Source organism: Excalfactoria chinensis, chromosome 2 (assembly GCF_039878825.1).
Source record: "Excalfactoria chinensis isolate bCotChi1 chromosome 2, bCotChi1.hap2, whole genome shotgun sequence".
Lineage (NCBI taxonomy): Eukaryota > Metazoa > Chordata > Aves > Galliformes > Phasianidae > Excalfactoria > Excalfactoria chinensis.
The window spans coordinates 88422043-88445544 of record NC_092826.1 but is presented as its reverse complement, the minus strand read 5'-3'; the positions used below and the strand labels follow the sequence as shown (position 1 = coordinate 88445544).

Sequence of the window (23502 nt, the reverse complement as noted above, 5' to 3'; positions counted from 1 at the left end):
AGGAAGTGGAAGAAGAAGAAAAGCAGTTTCTCTGCCATCAGTACCATGGAAGTAGACACAGCAAAGAAAAAAGAGTGAGACAGGGCTGCATGCAGACACAGTCTATACTATAGTAGGCACAGAAGAGCAAACAGCAGCTACAAAGATAAGAAGCAAAAGAATTTGATGGGAAAGAAGAATAAGTGTAGTAAAGTCAGTATTGTATTTTCAGTAGTGCTTAAATGTGATGTGATTCAAGCAAAACCTGAGAAGTCTTAGCAGACATAGATACAGATAAGAAGATTCAGTTTAAAAATCAAGTAAATAATTGCAGTTTAGGAAAAAAGCACTCAGAATATACAACAGCAGAATAAATGCAGCATTTTGTGGGCTGTTTTCTCTGAGCAGCACTGCTGTTTTAATGGCAGTTAGGATAACTTTCATTCTCAACACAGTATCAAATACTTTTGCCTTCTGAGCAAGCAAAGACCTTATGACTCAGAAAAAAATAGCAAAGAAGTAAATGAAATTCATAAGGAGTAAAAACTTACTTTGGTAGCTATTTTAAAATTTGAACTCATCAAATTTTAGAGACTTCCTTTATGCAAGCATTTCACTTCAGGTCTGTCACAATTTAAACAAAACTCAGCTTTACTGGGAAAAACAAAAGGGTAGTTTGGTTAATGGCTTACACAGTTTCATTCACTTCTCCTGGAAATAGCACAAGTGTAACAAAACAGCAGAAAGAGCTGCCTTCCTGATTTGTTTGTTTGTTTGTTTTCATAGTAGTAAAGCAAGCAAGCAGACAGCACAAAGATTTCAGAGACAACATCCTTGCTTAACATGGGGTCATATTTCTTGCTGGCTTCCCTATAAGATGCAATTACAACTTTGGGCTCCAATGCATGGGAAGTCACTTGGTTGTTCTAGTGGACTTTGTTCATACCTGTTGTGTCTCAGCCAGATTCAGTACTACTTCACGTGCATGGATCTGTACTACAGACTTACAGTAGAAAACAAGCACACCATAATTAGGTATTTTTGTTTTGATCCTGCTCCAGGTACAAAATATTCAAAATCCCAGTTAAATTGTAAGTTATGCCATACTGTGCTGAAGGGAGTTGATCATACAGTGTCTTGTAAACAGTGTTTTGAAGGTGGCATTTGATCTGCTGGGCACTGGCTTTGAAAAAACAGCTTGATTTTAAGTTAACTGAATTTTTAAAACACCTGGAAAGATTAGATCCCCTGTACTAAAATAAATTAAAATGAAGTAAAACAAGCCAATGAGCAGATCTCTTGTTCTATGAAGGAGAGTTCTTTCTCTGTTTCAGTGGGTCAGTGTTGCAAAAGGCCACCTATTAGAAGGGTATGTTTTTAGAATCTCTGAAATCTTATAACATGAAAGCATGTAAATGCAGCACAAAGTATTTTAGTCAGAGGAAAACAAACATTCAGGAAGAAATTTCAGTTGTATTTAGCTCTTTTTTTGCTTTCTAAAATGTTAATAAAACATCCACGTAACTGTCCTGGTCTCCTAGAGCAGGATGTATAATGGTGCATTGGTTAGCTGTCTGAAGGACAAGGGGAACAGCAACTGGAGGAAACCACCACAGATGAAAGTTATGATCTCTGCACTGGAAAACTGAGCAATAGCCAAAACCATAAATAAAATTAAACAATGAAAGTGCTAAGTGACTAAGTTGCCTATGGTCAAACTTCTTGCAAGCAAAAAATTACAAAACCGTGACAGAATGACAACAAGGTGGGAGAAAATGATCTGCCTGGAATTAGTAAGGCCCTGCAAAAGGATCTGGACATAACTGGATAGGTGGACTTCAGCCAATGGGATGAAGTGCTTACTTTGGCAGAACATATACTAAAACTGGAGCAATACAGAGAAGATTAGCATGGCCCTGTGCAAGGATAACTTGCAAATTCATGAAGTGTTCTGTATTTTTAAGGAAGATTTTTACACAGAGGGTGGTGACACACTGGAACAGGTTACCCAAGGCGGTTGTGGATGCCCCTTCCCTTGAGGCATTCAGAGTTGGTCTTGATGTGGCTCTGGACAGCCTTGTCTGGTGGTTATAACCCTGCATGTAGCAGGGGGATTGAAACTAGAAGATCATTGTGGTCCTTTTCAACCCAGTACATTCCACAATTCTATGGTTATAAGTTCAACAAGATCAAATGCCGAGTCTTACACTTTGGCCACAGCAACCCCAGGCAACACTACAGGATTGGTCCAGAGAGGCAGGAAGACTGGAAGAAATGGACCTGTGGGTGTTGGTTGATGTTAAGTGCAACATGAGCCAGCAGTGTGCCCAGGTGGCCAAGAAGGCTAATTGCTTCCGGGCTTGTGTCAGAAATAGTGTTGTCAGCAGGAACAAGGAGATGATTGCTTTTGTGTGAAGGAGTCTTGGGGGAGATGTTATTGCTCTCTCCAATTGCCTGAAGGGAGGTTGTGGAGAGGCTGGGGTAAGCCTCATATCCCAGGTAACAAGTGATAGGATGAGAAGGAATGGCTTCAAGTAGTGCAAGGGGAGATTCAGCTTGGACATCAGGAAAAAATTTTTCTCATAAAGGCAGGTCAGGTGCTGGAATGGGCTGCGTAGGGAGGTTATTGAGACACCATTCCTGGAAGTGTTCAAGAAATGTTTAGATGTGCTAAGGGACATGATTTAGTGGGAAAATATTGGTGATAGATGGACAGCTGGACTGGATGATCCTGAATGTCTTTTCCAGCATTGGTGATTCCATGATTCTGTATGTTCCAGCTGTGCTTTTTACCATCTCTGGAGGATGGAAGCTTATCATTTTTCTGTATGGTGTAATATTCTTTGAGAAACTAATCTGGTATTTGTATTTGGTACTGCAGTCATCATTGCACTTTGGGAAGCGAATCTTGGAAACTATTAATAATTTCACTCTTTGTCTCCTTGGGGAGCCAGTCAGTGTGGGAGAAAAACATGAATGTTCAAACCAGCACATTTCTACTACCCACATAATGTACTTCAGGTTTGGTTTAAGGTTAAACAACTATTTCCAAATATCCTTCAGGCCCTGAGGATGAATAGTTATGAGAGGCCAAGAGTGTGGGATGGTATGGGCAGGTACCACGAACAGTGAGCAACAACATTGTTTTGGATCTTCGCTCCTAAACAACTACAAAATCCTGAAAAGCTCATGAAATATTTAGAAAAGTTGTTCTGTCACCCTGGCAAGGCTAGAGAGGCACAAATCACTGCAACATGCTGGGGTTTAGACCATGCCTACAGAGGCCTGTTCAACATTAATCAGCACTCTCAAGGGAAAGAGATCTTTGGATTGATGACAATACAGTAGGCCCTGCTCCAACTGCTGCTACAGGTCTTGCAGTTTAATCAGAAGACCAGTCTGTGCCAGTATCAGTCATGCCAATACACAAGACAGTATATACATATATATTGTCTGTGAAAGTCAGCTTGTTTAGTAAGCAAAGAAACTCCTATTTCAATGCAAGTTGAAAGATGGAAAAAGATGATAGAAGAAGATGAGGATGAAGCAGGGCCATCACGAAAATGTAAGGAGGAAGAGTCAGAACTCATAATGGAAGCAATAACTGTCCAATCCCAAACTAGGAGTGAACTGTGAGATATGAGAAAAACCTATATGAGTGAACTGTGAGATATGGAAAAAGGGTGAAGGTGAGAAACAGTTTGATACACTGCCTGAGAGGGACACACAGGCACTACCTCACCTGGTTATGTAGGACAGGCCTAAAAGAAAGATGCATTCTTGAAATTATGGTCTTTCCACCTGAAATGCTTCTCTTTGAAATGGAAGGAAAGATGGTTATATCTTACTTTTGTCTCAAAGTAACCTGGAGTCTAAAATGTAAGTAGGTATCCATAGGGCCCTTCATGATTCCTTATACTGCTGCTGTAGCCAAAGCACATCCTTCCTCCAAATGTTACAATGAGTCTTCACCTTCCAATTTACATTTTCATGCATTAACATCTCAGGAGGCATGAGACAAATACATACACCTAGGGCTTGCTCTGAGTCTCTACAGAAAAATCCCAAACCATGGGCTTTACTTCAGCTCAAGCTGCTGAGAAGTCTAGTGAGTTTGTAAGACATTTGTTTTCCAGCACACCTGCCTTCCTGTGAGAACTCAGAGGTACAGTACTTTACTGGTTCTAACCATCATGTCCTCTCCCCAATCAAGATAGCTTTATCATTAAAATTTCTTCATATCATGGGACATCTGTGTGGCTTCTTAGACTTCCAAATGCAGAAGTTACTTTTGAGAATGGAGTACAGCACTTTGCACCTTTGACCAAATTCTGACAGCTAAGGTCCAGCACTGCGCAACAGTGAGAACAAGCTAGATTTTTGTTACATAAAATAAAAGCTGCCATACTTTTTATTTAACTAGGGTATCAGTTAGATTCCTAAGAGTAGTTGTAACAGAATCAAGTTACATTGTCAGTATGATAAAAGGTATCACATCATTACTTTGTCCTTTTTACCTTATTCATTCACAGATTGAAGTTTCCTGGATTTCTGTCAAAAGAATTGGTCTTTTAAGAATAGAAAAGACCAATGTCATCTTTATACAGTTTGAGAATTCATCTTGAGTAGTCCAGAGATTAACAATATCAGTGATAATTGAGTCAAAGGCGCCTATGGAGTACACTAACAACAAAATAGACCAAGGAACAAAAGGCAGGTAATTCAACAGCTCGCAACTACTGAATAATCATTTTAACCTTACTAAGGGTCAGGATGGTGAATAAAATAAATAAAAAATGAATGTGCTTAAAGAAAGGCGGAGAGGAGAAACAACCACATACTCAGAGGGAATTAGGCAATTGAGAAGAAATATGTGTTCAAAACAGAAAATGTACAGCTGTTAACAGGATAGAAAAATAAATTTTATACCATATAAAGAGATTCATTTACATCATTATGATTATGTTGGTAAAGGATTAGAATTTCACTTTCTTCAAAGCATTATTGCAGAGTGTCATATGATTCTTCCTTATCTGATGATCATGATGATGCCTAAAGAATAGCACCTCTCAAGCATCACTCTGTTCAGTAACAGACCACCTTGTCTCCCTGAGCTGCCAGATCTCATGTCTTTGTTTTCCATAGGTAGATTTAATTAAATCAGCAGAACTAGAGCTGTAAAGTCTTGCAAACAGTGGGAGTAACTAAAGGGAAAAAAACAAGTAGGTGAAGAGAGTAGAAAATGCACATGGACTCAGAGACTTAATGGCATAAGATCAGCAGATCAGTCCTAATACTGGCATAAGCAAGTGGTACGAAAGAAACCCAGACAGATGAATTCATATGGTGGTGGCAGAGGAAAACAAGAGCCATCACTGTGGAAAGTACAAGTGTTCCAGAAACTGGGTAGTTATTTTTCTTCATTTGTTCTTTAAATACAATTTTTTAAAATGTGTACTATTTTTTAATTACAATTTTAAAATGTTTGTATTTGAGTATAGGTTCAAAAGATGCTTGCACAAGTGCAAGAGTAGCATCAGCCAATATCCATAAGTAAATCCATCTTATCTGCCCAGACTAGAAACACCTTCATTTCATTGACTTTCAGCCATTTTAATTTCCCAGCCCTTCCATGCATACTTTCCCAGAAGGGAAGAGCAGCAACAGGAATAATACCTCCAATACCAACAAATTCAGACTCATGTAGTATCAGATGTAACAACTGTGAACCTCTCCTCACTTCCTACTGTCTCCTTCGCTGCTGTGTATGTGATGGCTTTAGCACAAACTTCAGTGACTGTACTTGCTGAGGAAAGCTCTGCAGGAATCCAGGAGCTTGTTGCTTTATCAGAACCGCTATTTTGAATTGTATCTGGCAAAGCACCTGAAACCAAATGCAGCTACAGGTTCCATTATAGTCTGTCCTGCCTGGGAAGGAGGTCTATGAGAGTGGATAGCAAGGCTTCCCATTAGCTGCATTTCCTGATTAGTTTCAAATCCTGTCAGAGATTCAGAAAAGAGCCTGGAGGCAGTTAACTGTAATGAGCTACGTATTAGAAGAAATACATTCACCTCTGACCAAGCACGGACAATAATGACTAATAGAGAATTATACTCTACAGTTTCCACCTGTTTACTACCTCACATCTCCACCAGTACTATTTTCTCTTGGACAGATGTTAGCTTTCCTCCTATCCTACTTACCTCACATGATTCAGACATATGGAATTGCAGATGCTTGAGACAGTGTGGAAGCAGTCTTCTCATTACTGGCGGATATGTATGCTGGTTGAATGAATGAGAGGAGACAGCATCTTCTAGAGCTTGTAGTGGCCTAAGTAAACTGCACTACTGTGCATATATCGAAAGTCACAAGTCTTGTTTTAATTACATCTTTGTGTCAGATCTGACTCATTCCTGCCCTTCTCCCCACCTCAGTTTTTAAGCTCAGAAAAAGTAAATTTTATTTGAATAACAACTAGAGTAAGATTTTAAATAGAAAAAATATATCCTTAAAGGAGCTAGAGAAAACAAAACAAACTCTTTTCTATTCAGTTCTCTCTGACTTCTAGGTGGGTACATTTGGTTTGATAAATGAGAGTCTAGTAGTCCTGCTGAGTTCCCCTACATCCCTAGAATTACATTATTTTTTCCATCTTTTCTGAGATGTAGGTGTTTCCCTGTCATTCCTTCAGTCTTTTGATCTCTCTAAAAAGCAAGCTAAGCAGATCCATACTGACTGTTGCTCTCCTTTGACCCGCCCATCCTAAACTCTTTCCCCAAGTGTTCAGCAGGTCTTCATAAGAACTTCCCCCAAGAAGTCCACCAAGACTCTTCAAAGAAAATTAAGCCAACGTACAACAAACCTGTCAAATGCAGCTCTTGCAACAGTCACAACAACAGCTGAAACTTGTTGTAGGGCCAGTTTTGTGACTAGTACATGAGAAATGAGAGTGGTCTGCAGGAAATATATATGTATTTTATCAGATGTCTTATATTCTTTGTTGATATCATCTAAAAAGATAATTTATCCTAAATTTTTAACAGCGTGGATATCTCAGCATCGTTTCTTTGTATCATCCTTCCCTCCCTTCCTTCCTTCTTCTTCCTCTGTATCCATTTAAGTGTTATTTCTTGTCTACTGTTTAATTTACTCTGAGCTGTGGTCAGTTTTTCAGTAGGGCTGCTGACATCAGTTTGTTCCTCCAGCTTTTGCTATAAATTTAAGCCACCTTTTCTGACGGCTTTGGTACTGAGGTATTAGTGAAGAACTAAAATCCCAAATTGTTCTGAGAGAAAAACATATCCTCCCAGTTCCTACATATTAACCACAAGAAGAATATGTAATGTGGATACATCTCTCCAGGAGAAATACAAACACCATACATGGACACAAGTTAGTTAACAGAAGTTTGTTTCCATGGAATCAGAGAAAATCTTGAGTTGAAAGGGATGCACAAGGATCATTGAGTCCTACTCCTGGCTCCATAGAGGGCCAAAGAAAAAAAACAAACCATACTTCTGAAAGCATTGTCCCAGTGCTTCTTAAACTCTAGCAAACTTGGTGCTGTGACCACTGCCCTGGGGATCCTGATCCACTGCCTGATCACTCTCTGGTGAAGAAACTTTTCCTAATACCCAGACTGACCCTCTCCCTGACACAGCTCCACGCTGTTCCCCTGGGTCCTGTTGCTGGCATCACAGTGCCTGCCCCTCTGCTCGTCTCATGAGGAAGCTGTAGGCTGCCATGAGGTCTCCACTCAGCCTCCTCTTCTCTGGGCTGATCAAAACAAATGATCTCAGCTGCTTCTCATACATCTTGCTCTCTAGGTCCTTCACCATCTCTGTTGACCTCCCTTAAACACTCTCTAATTGTTTATTCCCTTTTTACATTTTGATGATCAGAACTGCACATAATGCCTGAGGTGAGACTTTCGCACTGGTGCAGAGCAGAGCAAGACAATGTCTTTGCTCACCTGACTGACCCTTTTGTCTGTTAGGGCATGCTGCTGACTCAGATTCAACTTGCCATCAGAGAACTTCCAGCTCCCCTTCCATGGGGATGCTCTCCTCCCTCTGTCCTACAGTCCTTACATATATCCAGGTTTGTCCAGTCTCATGTGCAGAATCCAGCACTTGCTCTTGTTTTGTTTCAGAACAGAGAATGAGTTATCAAAGTCATTCAGAGGGTGTATATCATTTCAAGGCATACACTGAAATAAAAAATGAGATAATCCTACCCCTTTCAGCTGAGTACAAGAATGGAAATAGTACATCAACTGATACCTAAAAAGATTGAAACACTATGTTCTTCTCATTTCTGTGTAGACAAACCATTTACACAACAGCTTGTTATTTGGTAATACATACGGTGAACAGAAAAGTACCAGTTGTCAAGGTACAAAATGAAATGCAAAGAAGCCAGTTATCGGCATAAAGATAGTAGAAGTCAAATGTAACATGTGGAAAGCTTACCCCAGGTTGATAAACTGGAATATAGATGAGTTAAAAACAAAACAAAAAGTCTATATTGGAATCAATAAGGATTTTTTTTCTGCTTTCTGGTGCCTTGTTAAGGTCTCACTCTTTCATGCAGTGGACAAGTTCTCACCCTGTCAGACAGTGAATGTTATCTCAACCCAAATTACCTGAAATCTGCTTTTAGCTCTGACTTAGTTAGCCAAAGTTTTCATTTGAACAGTCATTATAATTTTTTGAAATAGGCTTTTAATCTTAAAAGATTATTCTCTCAGAAATGAGCAAAGTCTCTATGTTTTACAAAATAGGCTACTCAGGAAGTGATTGTGCTTGAAGTAGAAAGCGAGAAGAGCAGCCCCAATGGAATATAGAGCCAAAGATTTCTGGACATTTTTGCAAAGTATTATCTTTTAAAAATAAAATATACTTGGCATATATTTATACTCATTTTAAGAACATGATAGAATATCTAGCCCATTTAAAGATGCAGCTAACTGACCTTCCTAGAGGAAATATTCAAAACCCTTAAATAACAGGAAGGAGAAATGCAAGCTACACATTGGATATACTGCAATTCCCAGGTCAGCTGTGCAAAACTGCAAACATTTGAGGCTTTGAGAGTGATTTTTTAGTTCTTTCTTTCTTTCTTTCTTTCTTTCTTTCTTTCTTTCTTTCTTTCTTTCTTTCTTTCTTTCTTTCTTTCTTTCTTGTTTTTGTTTTTGTTTTTGTTTTTGTTTTGTTTGTTTTTTAAACCTCAGTTCAGCTGTCTGTGGTAAGGTCAGTGAACTGGTAAATAAAAACATTTATCAATTACTTTTAGGCAGAAATGGAAGATACATTGATTATCTTCCATGCTAATGTTCTGTAAGACTGAATATCCCATAAGAGTTTTTAAATGGAGGTAGCTGTCTTACTAACTTGCACACCATGCTTTTTATTTTACTTTTTTCTTGACTGAAGCCTTAGTAAAGAACTACTTAAACCCTAGGAGTTGCTATGCATAACTGTAGGCCAGCATGTGCCAAATATGACACAGCACGAAGTCTTTTGTTGTCATCCAGCATACTGTGTTAAGCAATTGGCAATCCTCTTCTCCCTCTACCTCCCAGGACTTTTGTTATTGAATTGCTACACAGTGTATCTTAGCCTAATTGAAGTCATTATTTAGGAGACTTCTCAGTCTACACAAGCATTCAGGAGATATTCCCGAATAATCATATGTATATTATGCTCGATCAAGAATTACCTAGATAACATAGTTAGATTTAAAAATGAATAAACAGGACATTTTGCCATCTTCACTGGATCTAGGGTTACAACAATCTAAGGTCAACAAGAAGTAATTTGTTTGTCACACAAGAGTTGGTGGAGTAAGCCCTTCTTTTTGACAAGAGAACTATGAAACCACAGGAGCATGACAAGAGAACTATGAAACCATAGCAGAAAAGTCAATTTCCTAACAGTAAGAGAGAAGGATGCTGGAAAGAGCAATCCAATAAGGAATTCATTCCAAAGACTTTAAAAAGTGAGATATATAAAGGTGTGCTGGAAAAAGACAACATAAAAGTGCATTTTCATCCTCAGTATAGAAAAGCTTGTCCTTGCACACTTTGCCATCATCCCAGACCAACTGGGGCCAGGGCAGGAGGGTCAGGACATCATCAGCCCAGATGGGATTTAGAATACTGTGTGGGCTGGAGATCAATCCCAGTACTGACTTTAGTTCTAACCATTCCTTTTTTGAGGGAGTGAAAGAGTCTGTTCGTATGGATGTTACTTTTGCTGGGCCATGGAGACTCTAGAATGAGTACAAACCTGTTACTTACCATGGTATAAATACGCCTCATATATGACATATTTGCTCCAGTGTGTTCTGTGGGTTATAAGTGATAATATGCACTAAGATTTGTGAAACAGGGATCTTTTAGCCAGTACTGGCTTTTTAATATTTGTTACACCAGTAAATCAGAAGTGAATCTATAGGAATTAGAATAGTTATTGGTGTTGGATAACAAAAATCAGGATGAGGCTTTCTATAGCCACTGTTATCAGGATGTCCTAAGAGTCATTTTGATTCCTATTTTGAAATCCTATGATAATCTTTAGAAATACTGAAGCATTCCATATTTTTCTAAGACCCTGAAACAGAGATAGATAAACTGGAAATGTACATGGGATATTCACACACACTAATCTTGACTCTACAAGACTTCTGACTTTTACAGTTCTCCCGCTCTAACAACAGGGTATTTCCCAAGCCAAGAAGAAATGCTTACGAGAAGTTGGCCCTGTTCAAAATGCTGTTTAGCATCCTACCAGGTGTTCTCAACTTCAGAGAAATGAACACTTGTGAAAAAAAAAAAAAATAAGGCTTATGATGTTATTATGTTGATTGCGGTGTTAGTCATTTAGGAGTACAGTTCTACTTCTTTTTAGTATCCGATAAAAAACAAACAAACAAACAACAAATATGTCAAACATTTTCATATTTCCTGTTGTCTTTTATTCTGGTTCTGTGCCGTGTTTTTGCTTAACAATAATATTGTAATACTATCTTCAATGTTTGTTTCTTGTATGGTACATGATCCTTTTACTTTTTTGTTGCTAAGCACTGGAAATACAAGATTAAATATAAATTAAATTAAAATTAAAAGGAAAAACCATCATACTGTACTCCTTTTAGATTTACTTCCCTTTCAGCAGTTTAAGTGAAAAATTCCACTGAAATAACAGCAGAATTGGTTTACTGCTTATTACAACATACCTGTTGCACAGAAGAAAATTGGCCACTAGTTAAATGTAATTTTGAAGCAGATTTTTGGGAAAACTAGCATGCAGCCATTTAAGAAAAGTGTGGAAAATCAAGATCAGAGTGAAAATGTCTCTAGTTATAAAGGACTTAACAATTGAACGACTTATATGTACAATAGACTCAGCGTTGGGGCTAGAAAGCTTGAACACATCAATATGTGAGTGTGTAGTACTCCCAACTAGAAAAGCACTTTGATTTTTAATTTCAGAATGCTGAATGTTGTTGTATTTATTCTTGTGCAGAATCTCTTACTCGTAGAACCAGAAGGAAAAACTGACTGGAATTAGATGGAGGTGTGAATATGGACAAGATGACTTGGTCCCAAAATTAAAGAAGACATTAATTTAAATATACTACAGGACAGATGCCGATGTAAATCCAATCTGTCTTAAAAGAAACACATGAAGACCATGATCATTACAGAAGTGTAATGAAACCACAGAAATGAAAAACAGAAAATGCATCACTGGAGAAGAAATGTTGGTGAACTCATGAGGAAAGTGGGGTGGAGGAATAAGAAAGATGTCCCCAGCTATCAGTCTCATTGGTAGTAATGAGACTAACATTCACAGGGCTGGTATGCAGATATTGTGACAGGATGCTTTATAACATTTATAAAAATGTCATTCCAATGAGTAATATTGCTTGGGGCATGCCATTAGTTTACCTAGAGGAAACTGGAGCATTTGGTTACCCAGTGTAAGACAAGTACCACAGTCTGGCCCAGACAGTTACCAAAAGATGGAATAGATGTCATTTAGGTAACACAAGATACATTAACAACAGTTTGAAGATTCAACTGAATTTTCTTTTAAGCAAATTTCCAAAATGCACAGGGAACTTTATTCTGCTACCCATTATGTACATTAGCTAATACCTTTGATACCCTGTCGGTTTTAGAAAACATGTTTGGAATTGGATGATGGTAGACTAAAAGCTACATGAAGGACTAAATTCTAACTATTAAGTGATCTAGAAAGATTTGTTGGGATGTGTCACTTAGCGGAATACAGGCAAATGAGAAGGTAAGGTTCAATCATATGTCACCTACCAAACAGTGTTCACCACTGTTTGAGATGACTGTTTCCAACTCTTCTTAATAAGAATGTTTAAAAAAAAAAAAAAAAAAGAGAGAGAGAGAGAAAATCCAACCTAAACCTCCTAGTTCCGACACATTTGTCACTATAAAGTGATGGAAAACAAGTGGACATGTGCCTATCTCTCCTGATGATCACATTCTTCTATGCGCACATTTTATTTGCTGCAAACAACAGGTAATGGTATAGGAATACCAGTATAGACATTATCTTACTCTCTACCATCAGTCTATCTTTATTACATTACTTATTTTAGTATACCTGTAGGTCCTATAGAGAGTGCACATTGTAGCAGAACAAGTATCAACAGATTGAAAGAACTGGCGGAGATGCAGATATAGTCATGTTGAACCAGAATGGCATGATGGAGAGATGTCAGTAATCAGTAGAAGTAAAAGAATGAGAGATTTGCCCATCACTAGAAGTAAAAGAATGAGAGGTTTGCCCATCACTACTTCTACCTTTACTCCATAAGATGTCTAAGTGAAATCAGTAGCTAACATCATTAAGGATGCCTTAAATAAACCTAAATCAAAGTTTCCCTGAAACTCAAAACAAACAAACAAACAAAAAGTCAAGAGTATCCATAGAATTAATTGAGCTAATACATTTAACACATGAACCATTTTCTAAGGGATTGCTCTGTATACCACTGTAAATCAGATAACTATGAATTTGTATGTCTAAAAAAATCTTGAATATCATCAGCCAATCAGGGAAACAAATTACTTTCTTTTCAAAATCCAAATGATAGCAGGCATTACCTTTGGAATTATATAATTATTTATTTTAACATACTTATATACAGTGAGTGACTCATTCTGATATAATAGTTTACTTCAACATAAACTAAGTAAAGATTTTTATGATGTAATGAAGCTTTTTTTAAAACACATTTGTAGTTTAGAAACTTTCCTCATAAGCCTACAGAAATATAATCATAGTAATGATATGTCTTTTGCTATCATGATATCTCCTTGGCCTTTAATGAGGGCCAGCACCATTTAGTGATGTTTTAATTGCATCTGAGATGGATAACACTTGAACAAAATACACATTTTGAAATTAATTCTAAGCAGCTAAAAAGGTTTTAAACATACATGTTTATAAGTACATGTATATTATATACTTGTGTATAATAATATATACACACACATTTATTTTAATGTTCAGCTTTAATAGCAAAAGGTACAGTAGAATTCCACTGATAGCAAGATTTGACTCTAGATTATCCATATCCATAGAAAATTGGTGCTTTTTCTAGAAGAAAATCAATACAAGTCAAAACAAAATGTAATACCAGATAACTCTCAGTTGCAGTCAAAAAATGGATAAAATCCATTCGAATGCCTAAACAATTGAATGAGGCCCACTAGAGTAATCAAATAGATACTTGAAAACGAAGAAACCCCACTGGAAAATGTTACTGAGTAAAATTTTGTATCAATTTCATCTAGGTTGGTGCACAACATTTAGGACAAGGCGCTCAGTCCTGACTGAAGCCTGTAGGTACCACTGATGTACAAATAATAAATAATAGAACCTGTACTGTAAACTCTCTAAAATCAGCAGTAATACCAAGCATTTTCCATCTTTGCAACACTGTACAGACATAAAACTATTCCTCACAACACCCCTGTGAGGTAGGTACAAAAGTATTTTCCCATCTTTACTGACAGTGCAACTCATCCCAATTCTACAAGGTGCTAGTTGACTCTGCAGAGGGACTTCACTCCCAGATTCCCATGGGCCCCAGGAGTATTTAACTGTCAGGTAGAATCAGAGTCTAATTAGAGACTTGCCCGCCTCTCTAAATTATGTCAGTGGCACAACGCAAAGCTTTTGGCTTTCAGTTTTGTCACTCTGTCAACTGATTGAGCCATTCTGCCTTTTGAAAAAATAAAATACTGTGCGTTGGAGCTGTGGCGTGCACAAGATTTACTCTTTTTAGTTAATCTGACAATACCTTTCATATATGCAAAGGAAAAGCATTTGCGTGGTAGTGTGTATGTTGTGTAGCAATCTCACAGCAAGCTCTTCACATTTTTCTATTCTATACATAAAAGTTACAAGTTCTTTTACTCATATATATGAGAAGGGACTGATTATTCACATGATGTTCTCACATCAAATTCTATAATAAGGGGCACGGTAATGTTTTTTAGATTCAGATTTCATGAATTCCTTTAAAATGGGAACAATCTTTCAGTGTATACTAAAATATAAGTGTTATCTCTTCCCTCTTTTTAAAAATAAAGTCCAGAATACTTTTGTCTAGACATACTTTCAATATACTATATTGCTAATCATTTGGAGTATCTCCACTGAAGGCCATGGAGTTTCCAGCGGTGTAACAGCAGGTGTGGTGAAGTTAAGATGAAAGTCTCCATTCTCCTGAATATCTGTGGATGCTCTGTGCCAGTACACTCACAGACTTAACATCTTCATCTAAAGAAAAGTGCGAATGGCACATCCTGTGAGCTATACACATACCTGATGGTATCACTGATTACTTCATCATTTATTATGCTAGCATTACACACAGGTAAAAAAAAAAAAAAAAAAATTAAAAAAAAAATGGTACAACTTTTGACTTTTGCATAATTAGAGAAAAAAGGGGAAAAAACACATCAAAACCCCACAGTTTCTTCCAAATGGCAGAGTACATGCAGAGAAGTAAATTAAAGGCAACAGAAATACAAAAAGAATGCAGCAGTAGGAATGCAAAATATTTGCCAAGATAGAAAGGACAAAATAGAAGAAGGAATAGTTATTACATTGAGGGCTAATACACACACACAGAAGAAAGGGGAAAAAAAAAAACCAGGTAAAACAGTAGTTCTGTCACACATTTGTCATACTCTATTTCTAATCACTTGTGGAAAAAGAATAAGTGAAGAGTTTGAAAGCATTGCTGAAATTTTCACAATGTAAAATAATCTTTCTCCTCAAAATACCGTAACTTGCATCTTTTTCTGGTTACAGAATTCCTACATGGCTCTATTTTTAAATGCCTGTAATTCAGCAGACCTTTTTTTTTTTTTTTTTTTTTACCTGTGTAACACATTTAATCATTCAAATTCTTTAACGTCTTCCTATAAAAACAAAAATAAACCACTGCTTATTTAACAATAGATGCCATTTCTGCTTTCATCCTATTTGGCAGGGGAGGATGAGAAGGCAGAAAACTTTTCTCTCTGTTTTGAACAGTATTATAACTATCAGAACCCTCTCTATTTTGCATGTCAGGTTTTCTCTCAGCAAGGCTCAGGCTCAGAGATGTGCACGCAGGGACATAAGCACAAGCATAAACCTACTGTTGAGTCACCAGAGGAAACTCGTACCTTCTTTGAGTAGACCTTATAAAACAGTATTTTCATAGCAAGGCCACTAAAAGATAATTAATTCAGATTTTTCTTTAACGTATTTTTCATTTTAAATGCAGCAGGCATCCATCGCCAGATCGTAGTAGCTTGAATGTAGAGGTTTTTTAGGAGATACTTAGTCAAACACCTAGCCTCAAGAATGTAAATACTCACATTTAAATTAATATGAAAAAATAATTTGGTTAAAGTTAGACACTCTTTGATGAATTGGGGTCTTGAAAAAAATAAAGAAAAAAACCCATAGGTATTAGTGTAGGGAATATGTCATTTGGAATGAATGGATGCGAGTTGTTAATTTTGTTCTTAATTTTGAATTTTTGAATTTGTACTTCTGATAAACTTGTTCTCAAATCATACAGTACATTATGGATTTTAGGTAGATGTTTAAACAACATGAAAAGGAACCTTCTGTTGTAAACAGTACATAAAGGGTGTGCAGAATGCAGTCAATTTGAAGCAGTAGTACTTTCAAAGGCTGTTTTCCCTCCTCCAAAATATATATATTTTTTTCTTCTACTGTCTTGTGTGAAATGCTCTGAGGATTTATTTTTATTGGAAAAGAGACTTGAATAATTCTACCCTTTGCACCACTAATATACATTAGAGCAGCATTTAAATACAAGGTGTCAACCTTATTCCAGTTTTCAGATGCAACGATTAGAAGTCATTGACACCAATCTACCACAAGTGACCTTATTCTCATATCTCACACTGTTATTAGAATAATCAAGGAACGCAATTCAGAAATAATATTACATCCTGCATTTTATTCAATTCCATATGACAAAAATAGTAACCTAGACTAAGACATCCATTTCAATCAGTAGGTGTGTCAAGCCAACAAGATTTAATAATAAAAAATATTGGATCTAAATAACAATTCCCAGCTGGTTCAGGGAGGCTCCTAGCCCTACATGGTATCACAGTATAAAAATAGTGTCTCTTCACCATGCAGAGAGGAATGACCTAACCCTGAATACAAAATGGGGTCAGTCTTACTGTACCATCATCAACCATCTTATTTACAACACTTTACATCTTTTTTTCTTTTTCCTTCCCCCCCCCCCCACACACTTTTTTTTATTTTCTTTTTTTCTTTTTAACTTTTTTTTTCCTTTTTCTTTTTTTCTTTCTTTCTTTTTTTTTTTTTCTTTTTTTTTTTTTCTTTTTTTTTTAAAGTTATACACATCCTTTAGGGAATAAAGATAACACTACATGGTACCAATTACTAACAAAAAAAGTCACACCAAAAATGACACAGATAAATAAAAACATTCAATTGCTGAAATACAGCAACATTAAGCCACCTCAGTTTTCTTTTTCAAAATGCTTGGAAACACCCCTAACCACTCACACACTGTGGCAAAACAAAAAAAGATGTTATATTGTAGAGGCATTATAGATACATAATTTTGTTTATATATAGATATACATATCTATATATCTATCTCATCGTTGTAAGAAATGGAGACATATAGTTCATTGTTCATTTCCAGTAGAAACAAACAGCTAGTAAGTCTTTGAAACTCTTTTCACTCCATTACGTGATGGCAGAAATAGACCATCCTCTTACAGTAACGGTTTTTGTTGTGTAAGAAAGATTGTCTTATTTTTCAGTCTTAAATGAGAAGACCTCGCTGTCTGATTCATTCCACAGGGGCATAAAACTTCTTGTGCTGTTACCCAGCTACCCATAATGTCCCTCAAGCAATTCTGCTGGACAGAAGTTCATAGTGTCAGACTCCACCATGCTTGTAATGCACAAAAATGAGGTAGTACACAAAATGTTTACTGTTCAAGTTTTGATTAAGCCCCAGTCTTCTCAGCATCCCCAGCCTAACTTACGAGTGGAACCATTCCCTTTATTTACTCAGTGTAATTGAAAGAATGCAATCAACATAAAATTATATTCGATTAATCAGAGTATATTGTGCTTCAGAGCAATCTGAGAAGATAATCAGTGAGAGTTGGAAATAAACACATAACATACTACTGCTCCTGCTGCCCTAGTTATTATTTTTTTTTCCCCACATTATTAGGCAGTCAACATCTTTCTGGTGGGTACGTGTGAAAGACAGAACAGATTACAGTAAAATTAAACCTACGCAATGTTCTCTGTCATCTATCCTAGACTTGTATTAATATCACACTCCTAAGATAAATTTATCAGAATTCTGCTGGGGGTAGTCACGCTTTTAAGTGGGCTTTGTAGGAAAGTTAAATGAATCATTTCAATTTAAGAAACGGCAGGCCCATTTTTCCTAAGGATCTGACAGTTCTCTGCAGCTTTTCTGCTTAGTTAAGAGAGCTCTCATTGTTTGACCTTAAAACAAAACAAGAAAGTGAAACAGGGTCTTCCCCGTTATTCCTTAAGTCAAAGTACTATTTATAAAATAGTTTACATCTTAGTTCAGTTTCAAATTATAGACAAACCTCCCTAATACAAAATACTAAAAGTGCAATAGTATAAATTAAGAGTTTGCAACCACATTATACAAACATTACCTTTTTATTGTACAGCTCTGATAACATGAAGTATTTACTCACAACTGCTTATTACGTTGTGAATAATTTATGGTGCTAAGGTTTGTCTGTAACTTGTTTTCCAGTCATTGAGCTAAAGTCCACACTACATTTTATTTTATTTTTTCTCATTTAATAGAACAACTGTCCACATAGCAGCTACAAAGACTTAAATTAAAAAAGAAGTTTGTTACTGACAGGTACTTGCACATGAAAAGCATGCTATCTTTCCCAATAAAACTGCACAATTTTGTCTGCATTAAAATAAACCACTTATTTATAGTAAAACAGGACTTGCTTTAAAAAAAAAAAAAAAAAAAAAAAAAAAAGAGAGAGAGAGAGAGAGACAGAGAAAAGAAAAGAAAAAGAAAGGTCACATAACCAGATGTATTTTGCAGTACAAGAGCTTCATTTAAATTTGGGGCTAGTATATTGTCTGTTACCCGCATAGTCTTAACATTATAAATACTACAGACAAGGATACTGTAATAATACACAGCATTGGGGTACTAAGTCACTTATTTGAGATTAAGATTCCTAAAAACATAGTCCAAGTTGCTAACTAATGTGAACAAAACCAGCAAGTGTGACAGAATGCCATAGTGAAGCCCCCACTCTCAGTTGATAGTAAGGTTTCTAAGAAGAAAGTGGACGTATACTAGCCTCTTTCTGTTTCTAATGAAGTTATCCAATGTTTTTTTTGTTCATTTGTTTCTGTTAAATTAAATGGTTTCAGAGTTCTCAATAACAGTCAAACTCACTGTTGAAAGAAGTACCATGCAGATCTTGCAAGACAACTTTTCAGCAGCCACAAAGTTGGGTATTTCTGCTACGGGTAAAATTTTAAGGGAAACCTATGCATTTAGGTCAGGAAACTAATGCTTAACTTCAAAAGCTGTACATGGAACAGGACAAGTGTTGCGCTGAGTAGTGGTCCAACAGTTATTTGTAATGAATGCTTTTAATTTATGCCAATCTCTTTATTATCCTCAATAAATCTGGTGAATGGACGACTGGCTCCAGTTTCAGAACTTGCTTTGTCCAAACCAACAATGGGAGGGCTGCTGCCTGTGCGCGCTTTGTCCATGCCACTGGTAAGGTTGCTTAGAGGTGGGATGGCACCTCCACCAAGACTTACTGGGAGCTGGGGAATGCCTCCGTTCTGTATGACAGAAATCTCATTGTTCTTCATGGCAAGTCCATTTGTGATAGCTGCAGCATATTGGTTCCAAAAACTGGGATCAACGTTCATGGCTCGAGCTGCCAAATCCTTCTGGAACATTTCAGAAAACTTCAGTGCATCACCACCCAGCAAAGCCATGGGGTTTTCCACGGAGAGGCGACGGCCACGGCGTGCAGGTGCATTATTCCACATGTGCGTTCCCATGTGCACCTGCAATGCAAATAGGACAAAAAACACCCTCACATTAGCATCTTCCAGTTGAGTGGCTGGACTGAGACCCTCTTACAGTATTGCTTGCTTTTTTTAAATAAAAAAGTCATTTAATACACATTGGAAACAAATCAATTCTAGTTAAGACATGGCTCTAAGGCCATGCTGGTCAAGCTATGCAAAGGAAAATCCAGCTCTGTAGTAATCTTTCAGTGTGCACCAAAAGAACACAGTATGCATCTTCTTTGGTTTGGACAGTCTTGTATGCAAGCTGGAAATTCTTCATGCTGAAGATTACCAAGTTTATTTACTCATTTTAGGAAATGGCATTTTCTGCCCTTCCCCTTTTAACATCTTTTAATATTTTATCTCACATCAAACGCATCAATCATTTTGCTAAATGTTATATCAAAAAAGAACAACTTCAGGACAATTGGAAGAGTATTCCCCAGGCTGTCCTGGTGTTTAACTGGACTGTGTGAATAAGAGGCACAAGTCCTGCAGTGACCTACTGTAAATCAGTGGGGAACGGCTTTGTAGTCTGCATTGCCCTCAGAGCAGAACAGAAATCTGTGACAGGCACACTAGTTGCTGAGATTTCTGCATTTCTGGTTTAGAGTGAGCTTATTTTTCAGTGTTGTTCCACAAGAACTGCCAGAGCATGTGTATCAGCTGACTGTCCGTACATCATGTCTGTCAGACAAAATAAAGCGTACGTGCACATACACTCAGAAGCAGTTTTAAAAAACACATCCTTGCATAGCCTCTTTTTGGTCTCTGTCTTTAACACAGGATGAAACACATCAGCATACAACAAGCCTTGAATCTCCATTCTTTCCTGTTTCTGGGACACACATTTAGCCCTAAAATCGGCCAAGTTCAAGTTCAGTACCTCAATCCCCCCAAGCCTTTACAGTTGCATTTGGCCTCTTACCTTAAGATTCCCCTTTGTGGTAAAAGCTCTACCACAGATTGTGCAACCAAACGGTTTTTCACCAGTATGGGTGCGCTCGTGTATCTGCAGTGCGCTTGCTGAGGAGAAGGTCTTCCCACAAGACTGACAGTTGTGCTGCTTGGGAGTGCGGCGAGGGGGGGGTGCCAGCATGGGGGTGATCCCCGGACTCATCACTGTCTGTGGTGCAGCAGGAACCTGGATTCCAGCTGGAAGCGAGGGAACCTCACCCAAAGAGATCGGCTTGCTGTGACCATTCACTTCCATTTTGATCATGGTAGGCGCTGTACTGGTGACCAGGCTAGGAGTACTTTGGCTGGGACCTAGAGTAAAGTTGGGTTCAAATAACTGAGAAGGCAGCTCTTTTAATTTGTGCGTCAGTAAGTGTTGTTTTAAATTACCCATAGTGGAACACCCACGATTGCAGACTGTACAAATAAATGGACGTTCTTTAGTATGGCTGCGGTAGTGAATTTCCAATGCACTCTTACAAGCAAAAGGCTTGCCACAGATATTACAAACAGTACTTTTAAACTTACCACGTTCTCTGTTCAGGAACAGCAGGCTAAAAGGAGCCTCTTCTTTGATGACCGGTCTTCCAGGGTTGGTGGATGTCAGATCTAACGCACCTCCATTTTCAGTTGCGGGTGGTGGGCTGTCTGGTTTTTCTGTCTTTAATTGTATTTCTTGTGGTTCTTCCTGGTTGCTTAGACCTGGGGATTTTGATCTAAAACTTTCACTATTACTATTTACAGGAGACAGAGCTTGCATGGAGGAAGAGGACTCTGACATTGCAGGGCTGCCTGCACTCTGGCTTTCGAGATCACCAACAGCCGATGAGGAGTCATTGCTCAAATGATCACTTTCCCCTGATCCGTTTTCTATGGATTTTAAACTGGTCAGCTGCTGACAGTTCATGACAGAATCAATCATTTTCATTTGATTCTCCAAAGCAGCGATACTGGAGATCACAGAAGGCGGTGAAGAAGGACATGACCCAGAGTAAGAGATAAGGGGTTTTGCTGAGTCGCTTGCCATGTCCTTTAACTCTGGGTCCTCTTCCATAGAATTTTCATCAATGTCATCATCAAAGTTGCTCAGCGTGTCAATGTTCTTCTCGTCATAGGAAAGTTCTGAGTCCATGGCATCCTGGAAGCCCTCTGGTAATGGTGTGTTAGGAATTTGTCCACCCATATGCATACGAATATGCTGCTGAAGAACAACTGCATTAGTAAATTTCTTCTGACAAATGGGACATGAGTGCTGTACTCTAAGTGGTGGCTTTGCTCGATGAACTCCAAAATGCGTTTTTAGATTGCCTTTGGTAGTAAAGGCACGTCCACAAATTTTGCATTTAAATGGTCTTTCTCCTGTATGTGTTCTGTAATGCATCTTGAGAGCACTCTGACAACTAAGCACACGGTGACAAATGACACATTGATTTGGATCTGTCATCTTCTTATCAATGTTCTCCACCAGCTGCTGTAGTTTTGAGGTTTCTGATGTTTGCATAGAATCTAGCAGACCACCAAATGGAAACTTTGCCTTAAACTGGTCAGACATTGCTGGAAGCACAGGGTTTGGGAGGCTTGTTGAAACACTGCTGTCTGTAACAATGGTTGGAATTGAAGACGTGGAAGCTGTGGAAACTTGTCCACCTACAGAGTGGTCCCCAAGCCGTGTACTCGCGGGAGGCAGACTGATGGGTTCTGCCTTGGTCAGGGACGAGCTGCTCTGAATGGGCTGCGGGGATTCAGCAGACACTGGAACACCTGACTCCGATGTGTTGAGGCTTGGAGATAAGGAAGTGCATTCACTGGAAGCAGGAGAAGGCCTCTGAGGTGACCTGCTCATGGGAGTGATGCTTGGAGAATCTCCGTAACTGTTCACACCGGGAATCGTTGGGGGCAGCTGGAGCCCAATGGAAGTTGGGATGGTCGGTAGAACGGGCTTGCTGTCTAACCACGTTGTGACCGGCTTTTCAGGGGGCAGCGACATCCCATATGGGATACCAGAACAAGTGGGCACATTATCGAGGTATTCTGGAACAGGATAGGGATTCATCTGAATGTGCGGGTATTTCTCTTTATGCCTCTGAAAATGAACTTTTAGGTTGCCTTTTGTGGAAAAGCGATTTCCACATATGTTGCATTTAAAAGGTCTTTCCCCTGTGTGCGAGCGGAGGTGGATTTGTAAAGCACTGTCACTTCCAAAGACCTTGGCACAAAATCGGCATTTGTGTTTAAAAAAGGGATCCTCAGAGCTTGACTTGGGCTCAAACACTGACACATTTGGTGGCTTTCCTTTGCGGTGCTTCATGAGGGCAGACAGAGGATCTAGTGCATTAGCTGTTGCTGCGATGCTAACAAGCGGATTGGGGAAGATCACACTATTTGAGGAAGTCTGAGGTAGAAGTGGGTTTGGCAGGTTAGAAATAGAGGTGAGGCTTCCATGTCCTATGGAAGGTGGAGTCGAAGCATTCTGGGGCTGTGAAGCACTGATTGTAGTGTTTGACACTGAAACAGGTGTTACAGATGTAATCGCATTAGAGGAGCAGGGTAGACTAGAATCTGGAGGGGCAGAGGATCCGCTGCTGGATATATTGGGTGTACTTGCTCCAGATGTAGGTCTTGAGATATGCTGAGAGCCATCGAAGGCAGGGGGCTGAGCACCAGCGGCCTGTCCCATGATGGCGGGAGGAAGGACGGCGGTGAGCTGGATGGCAGCGCTCGTGGCAAAGCCCTGCAGCTGGTTTGAAGCCTGCCCTGCTACTCCTGGTGCCACCACTGGGTTAAGGGCTGGCCGCAGGGGTTGCCGGTTCATCATGGCTACCTGGCTGCGGATCTGCTCAATCAGCTGCAGCTGGTGGATCTGCTGCTGCT

General features: G+C 38.5%; 1 protein-coding gene and 1 non-coding gene across 3 annotated transcripts in view; one reads left to right on the top strand and one right to left on the bottom strand.

Moving 5' to 3' along the window:
• Positions 1-1834: 1834 nt before the first annotated feature.
• On the top strand, positions 1835-1940 carry LOC140249262 (U6 spliceosomal RNA). Its single transcript, XR_011902979.1, has one exon. It is a non-coding gene; the product is annotated as a U6 spliceosomal RNA (small nuclear RNA).
• A 16729-nt stretch (positions 1941-18669) lies between these two features.
• The window catches only part of SALL3 (spalt like transcription factor 3), a 20252-nt gene continuing 15419 nt past the window's right edge, over positions 18670-23502 (bottom strand). For both annotated transcript variants that reach the window (XM_072328479.1, XM_072328481.1), the window contains 3 exons: positions 21160-23502; positions 20603-20943; positions 18670-19668 (listed from right to left, as the gene is read on the bottom strand). The exon at positions 21160-23502 is cut by the window's right edge and continues 588 nt beyond it. In XM_072328479.1, the coding sequence (XP_072184580.1) occupies positions 19237-19668; positions 20603-20943; positions 21160-23502 (3116 nt within the window). In that variant the 3' untranslated portion in view covers positions 18670-19236. The remainder of the gene's footprint in view (positions 19669-20602; positions 20944-21159) is intronic.